At 46.0% G+C, this 6,903-nt stretch overlaps 1 protein-coding gene across 1 annotated transcript; it reads left to right on the forward strand.

Moving 5' to 3' along the window:
• The first annotated feature begins 2,208 nt into the window (after window positions 1-2,208).
• On the forward strand, window positions 2,209-4,011 carry LOC122038926. The gene has a single exon (XM_042598902.1). It carries the CDS (start codon window positions 2,209-2,211, stop codon window positions 4,009-4,011), a length of 1,803 nt encoding a protein of 600 aa, XP_042454836.1.
• The last annotated feature ends 2,892 nt before the right edge of the window (window positions 4,012-6,903 follow it).

Consider the following 6,903-nt stretch of genomic DNA (forward strand, 5'->3'; position numbering starts at 1 on the left):
ATGTTTCCATGGAACCGGACCCCCTGTCGCTTTGATGACTATCAATAAAGAGAGCTAGTGTTGCTACTATGACTCCTTAGAATAAGGTTTCACTGTTGTTCTTCGAATACCAACCATCGTGACTTTTTGTATCTCTTCCCATAGATGATGTCAATTTGATAGTGTCCTCCATGTGCTCGGACCACTCCTCTCCCTTCCTCCTTGGAGCTGCGAATGTGACTGTCCTTCGACTGGTCAAACCTCTATCTCCTATGAGTCAACACAAGTTAGTGGGCACTGATGTGACCACAATGACGATCAAGTTAACATGGAGATGAAGGATGAGGCTCATGTGTGTGAACAAGAAAAAAGAGGAAGAAGAAGAAAACATAGAGAAGAGTGGCTTCTGTGCGAGAGTTGAAAATCATACCTTCTCCTTCTGTCGACGTACCTTATATAGCCTATGGAAGGTAATATTCATGTGGATTAGCGTGCTAGCCACGTGAGCTATCTTATGATCCACATATCCTCCATAGGCCTAAAGAGTCAGGAGCCAGTTGGTCGGGTGGAGAGAAATCAAGCGCTAGAGGGGACAACAATGTAGTCATACATTTGGCATGGTTGGGTCATTGACCAAGTGTCACCCTCGGCTCAACTGTCTTACCAAGGACGATTCTACGTAGTAGAGTATAGCAGTTGTGGCTATCAGAAATTATTGAAGGTTGAGGTCGAAGATGATTGACTCGACAAAGATCCCTTTGTGTTGGGAGGTCGCTATGCTCGAGAAAAATTAGGATAACTGAGCCGAACGGAGCCCGTGGAGGGAGTCCTGGCAGCACAGGTAGTATAGGAGGCGCTTTACCTGAATGGATTTTCCCAAATACATTCGAGATGAATATCAAATATTAACTTTGTTTAATGGTTTATTACCAATTAAACAAATTAGTAATCCCATAGTCGATTGTATACAGATTTACGGTAAATAAATTAATCAAATCACTTAATTTGTTTGTTAAATAAAAAAAATGATTAACTATGCTAGATAACGTTAAGTTTGAAGTGATCAGTTTAATCCATCGAAATTTTTTCACTGACTATTAGGATAAATCAAGAAACACTTACGATGAACGATCCAGAGGTCCAAGATTTCTTAATTTATTTGTTAAATGTTAAGTAAAAAGGTTGACATAGTCATTGCTTCTTGTATCTTGCTCTGCACATTGTGGTAATTACCAATATTGTCATCCATATTAAATCTATTAAATTGATGCCTAAGGTTAATTGACAAGTAAATATCTATTATTTTTAACTTTTAGCTTCATTTTTTTTTTGGCAATATATGCTAAAATTTAGACAAGTTTTTAAATCTTTTACTATAATATCACAACTTGTTTGGTAATCTGATTATAACCTTCAATGTTATTGAATTAAGTATAGGACTAGTGTAGGCCTACCATCTATAGTTTTAAAATATCATATTTGTGAATTTGAATACTAAAAATTATGTAAAAAAATATATTAAAATTCTAGCTTTAATTAAAACTATGTGTTTAATATATTATTTCTTACATTATTATTTAACATAAAAAAAAAATTCTTAGCTTCTATTTATCATTCAATTAATTAAAAGTATTTCTAAATTTATAGCATTTTAAATTGTCACTTAAAAATGACGCTATTAATTTGAGGTATAAAAAATTATCGTCAGTGGGAAAAATAAATAGAAGTCTAAATAGAGGGAATAATATGATAAATGAAATTTGTCATCCTAATTGATCATAGAGGTAAATTAGAAAGTAATAATTGACCAGTACGAATTGAATTTTTTTTTATCAGATTTATCAAAATTCGAACTTTTATCATATGATTAGCAACTCTATCCTATACTAATCAATTCAAACTTATTTCAGGACAAAAATATGTTATAAATAAATAGTAATTGGAGAAGGGGAGGATGAGGAGGAAAAGGAATTAAATGGAATCGCCAATTTGGCAGTGGCGATGGGAATGGATAGGATGGAGGAAGCGAAGGCAGCCCGAGATTTGAGCAGCTGACCGTTGACCCAGCGCAGAATGCACTGGCAACGCATGCAGCGCACGCCGGTGCCTTCCCTTGTTTCCGACACCACCCACTTGGCACCGACGACCACTTCCACATCCCACCAACGTCCCCAACTATAAACCAGGTCCAACGCCAACTCCATTGCTTTGCACCAATAACCTTACTGCATGCATTGCACTGCATCGCTTTGCTTTGCTTTGCATTGGAGCCCCTCATTCCTTAACCTTTGCTATTCTCATGGCCAATTGGATGGGATCCTAGAGAAGAAACAGGGGAACATCCCTATTTCGGAGCTTAGGCTTGCACCATCCATATATGCTCTTCGTTTACTAGCACCCACCATTCCCCCCACCCCATCCTCTCTTTATCCCTCTCTCTCGATCTCTCTGATTATCATCATGGCTATGGTGATAGACCAGCGGCAAGCCGAGCAGCAACAGCAGCAGCAGGTCTACAAGCATTATTGCAGGATCTGCAAGAAGGGCTTCGGCTGCGGCCGCGCCCTAGGCGGACACATGCGCGCCCATGGCCTCATTGACGATGCAGCCGGCACGTCTGCTGATGCGGACGACACGTCTGGATACGGCGAATGGGATCGGGAGAAGCTCAGCGGTGGCGGTGCCACCAAGCGCATGTACGCCCTCCGCACCCACTCCAACCGCCTCAAGAGCTGCCGCGTCTGCGAGAACTGCGGCAAGGAGTTTATATCCTGGAAGTCCTTCCTCGAGCACGGCAAATGCATTTCCGACGACGAGGCTGGCGAGGACGACGACGACGATTCCTCGTTTCCATCTTCCCCACGCTCCTACGATGATGACCTCGTCGGCTGGTCCAAGGGAAAACGCTCCCGGCGCACCAAGGTGGCGATGACCGAGGAGGAGGACCTCGCCAATTGCTTAGTCATGCTCTCGTCCGCCCGCGTGGACCCCGTCTTCGCTCTCATCGAAACCGAAGAGTCTTGCGCCTCCGCCAGCAAGGAGGACGACCGGAGAAGGAATACGGTTAATACCAATGCCACAGGGGTCGTCGAGGCCACAGCGGCGACGACGCCAAAGGCGCTTCCCCCTCCATTCGCTCTGCAGGCGCCGCCAGCGGTCCCCAAGGGATTGTTCGAGTGCAAGGCGTGCAAGAAGGTGTTCACCTCCCACCAGGCGCTGGGCGGCCACAGGGCCAGCCACAAGAAGGTCAAGGGCTGCTTCGCCGCCAAGTTAAGTGCCCTCGATGAGACGCCGTCGCCGCCAGCTGACGAGGAGATCATCATTGCCACTCACAATATGAACAATGCGAGCAGTAGCGACCAAATGGCGGAGGCGTCGATGTCGATGGCGCTCGTGCCCATAGAAAACCCGGCACCCTTGGCCGTCGCACCGGTGGCAAAGAAGAAGTCCAAGGTGCACGAGTGCTCGATCTGCCACCGCGTGTTCACGTCAGGGCAGGCGTTGGGAGGTCACAAGCGCTGTCACTGGATCACCTCCAATTCACCGTCGGACCCGACCCTGAAACTCCAACCGCTCCCGGGCCACGCCGGCCTCCATCAGCAGCTCACCCTCCGACCAATGTTCGACGCCAATTCCAACTCTGAGCATTTCGATCTCAACATGCCGCCAATCAACGACGCAGTTAGGAGAGACATCGGAAGCTCATTGCGGCTTGAGATTCCTGCGGCCATCTACCTGCGCTCGTGGATTAATGATCGTGATAACGCGAGCAAAAACAGAGCTAGCATTACCACCAGCAGCGACATGAAGAACAATAACAATGATCAGAACCACACCACCACCAACATCCACAATAAGGATAATATCACCTGCAACGAGATATCTAGTTTCAACCATGTGGAGGATGAGGTGGAAAGTAAGGTGAAATTAGCTAAGTTGAGTGAACTCAAGGACATTAACATGGGGGAAGAGAGCTCCGACTGGCTGCAGGTGGGGATTGGCTCTTCTGCCAATGAAGGCAGTGAAGCATGAAAGTGTTCATCAACCGACCTACGACCTGCGACCTTTCATCGTGGAAAGACCCAGCTGGTCCTGTAAGCTGTATGTTATGTATTATTAGAAGAGTTCTAGTTCAATTAATTACGATGGAGGAGAACACGCTGTTCCTTATTTTCCTCCGGTGAGGGGGGTCGCTGCATGCGGTTTCCTTAAGGAAAGGGGAAAGAGTGAACTAGTTCTCATCGGCTAAATTCATTTTTGTTCACCGGCTAAATTGTAACTCTTTTCATTTTTGTTTTCCTCTTTTTTTTTTTTTTTTTTTGCTGGTGAGATCTGATATGTTGATGAACCAATACCACTTTTCCTAATAAAAATGGTCTCTTTTGTTTGTGCAGGGAGGTCATGTAATTATGGCCGTCTCGTCTTTTCTGCTAGTATTATTTATTGTTTTTCTCACTCTATTACTATACACACACGCGATGCGATGCATGAGGGTACATGGTAATTAAAAGTCAAAGGGACATGATAGTCAAAAGTCAAAAGGACATGACAGTCAGAAGTATAGGAGACGTGGCAGTAAGAGTTCGAGGAGGCGTATCACTCAACATAAGGGTTATAACTGTTAGAAGCCGCTAGCCAGTTAAGGCTCGGTCAGGATGTTCAGATCGGGAATTCAAACCAGTTACTCAGTTGGGATGTCCAGATCGGGAATTCAAACTAGTTACTCGGTCGGGATGTCTAGATCGGGAATTCAGACTAGTTGCCCGGTTGGGATATCTAGATCGGGAACTCATACTAGTAGCACAAGAAACAGTGTAGGAAGTACGGGAACTATCTCTACCGGTCGGGTTTTCTCAAGCAAACCCACATATAAGAACCTGGTACGCCTGGCCAGGATATGGCGGACTACTCAGATATATCCAGGTCAGGCTCGTCGATTGCTGGTTGTCAAGAGTTCTTTGGTCCATGCTCGATCATCAAAAATGACAACTGAGTCAGAGAATCGTAACCACCTGCCAAAGAATAACTACTATGTGTCAGGGAATATTTTAGCGGTCTGTGACTCGCTGCCAACAAAACCTTCCGCTGACCTATAAGAGGATGCCACGTGTCACTCACCGCTAGACAAGATCTGACATCCGACATCCCCTGACACTTGTCAGATGCCATAAGTACGCACTGCCATATAAAAAGGAGGGTCATTTCCCTTACGCAGGTACGCTCACTAAATTTTTCTCATCTGACTTCTATTTTTTGCATTTTACTGTGTTTCTGGGGAAAAAGTACCTAACTTAAGCGTCGAAGGGCCTGCTCCGGGGACTTTTTCCCTGGTTCTTGGTCCCTAACATGCAGGGTGCTTGTCTAAGTGTGCGTAGGATCCCCATACCACCCTCTTCGTCATCACCCCTCGTCAGCCATCCTCCATAGTACTTTCGGAGAAGCTCAGTCACCCCTCGTCAACATCACTGCCAGCTCACCCCGCCCTCCATCTGACTCAGATTTTGGACGGGATCAATTTGGCGTCATCTGTGGGAAACACACTTACCTGTTCTGGAACGTGAAGATGGAGGACACCGGCAGAATCAACATCACCATGATAGCAGGAGAATATGAGCTCTTCAAGGAAGCCAAGAAGCGGGCGGCTTCAGCAAAACAAACCACTGTTTCCCGACCGCACAAGCTGCTCGAAGTTTCCAAAGATCGAACGAATATTTCTGATCGAGGATCTAAAAGAAAGCAACCTGAGAAATTTCCCCCGACCTTCTATAGGGAGCCCAGTCTAGGTTATTATCAGCGGGACGTGGGGTGCTACAACCCTAAAAAAGAACAACCGCAGTTTTCTATGGCAGAAAGTTCCTCGCCCAGGAACTCTAAGAAAGGAAAAGCTATTGTCCTCAGGGAAGAGCCCCGAGCAGAGCTGGAAGAGCAAGTGCCCTTCTCCATAAGGGTATTAGAAGAGAAGCTGCCTAAAGGATACAAACCCCCTGCTATCTAGGAATATGATGGTAGCAAGGACCCTGAAGATCATCTCCGTAAATTTAGGAATGTGGCGTTGTTACATCAATATAGTGATGTCGTCAAGTGTCGGGTATTCCTGAATACTTTGTCGGGCTCAGCACAGAAATGGTTTGATGGATTGCCACACGGATCCATCACTTATTTTCAAGACTTCAAATCCGTTTTCCTATGTCACTTTGCTAGTAGTAGAAATATCAAAAAATGGACCATTGCCTTTTTGCCCTTAAGCAGGGGTCTGCTGAACCTTTAAGGAGTTCTATTAAGCGCTTTAATCAAGTAGCTCAGGATGTCCCATCTGTCACTTCAGAGATATTAATGAGCGTCTTTTCACATGGATTGGTGGAAGGAGAGTTCTTCAGAGACCTCATCCGAAATCCTGTAAAAAATTTTGATGAAATGTTGGAAAGGGCGGCCAACTATATTCACATGGAGGAGGTGCAGGCCGCACGTAGAAAAGCAGACAAAGCTCCCGAGTCTGTCAAAAAGCCAAAGAAGAGGATACCCCAACCACCGGCCCAACCTTTTCCTCGAGCCCGAGAAACCCAACCTCCCTTTCCACCTGGTCAGGATTCCCGGTCAGCTGCACGGGTAGCCACGGTCCACCTTCCCTGACCTGGTCTATGGGGTCCGCGTTACTGCACCTACCATCAATCCCATACACATGCCACCAACGATTATTTCCAATTTGCTCGTGACTCTCGACGCGCCGCCGAATTAGGTTTACCACCACCAGAGCTTGCCCCTCAGGTATAGAGGCTGGTGGATGACCAACGTACTAGGGCTAGTTCAGCGGGCAGATCTAGGCTAGAGCAGGCGGGTCCAAATGCTCAGCCCCATGTTCGCGGCCGGGAGCAAGGGAAAACTCGGGAGGAAGAGAATAGGAGAAATACGACAATCCGAGAGATA

This window comes from Zingiber officinale, chromosome 1B (genome assembly GCF_018446385.1).
Source record: "Zingiber officinale cultivar Zhangliang chromosome 1B, Zo_v1.1, whole genome shotgun sequence".
NCBI classification, from domain to species: Eukaryota; Viridiplantae; Streptophyta; class Magnoliopsida; order Zingiberales; family Zingiberaceae; genus Zingiber; species Zingiber officinale.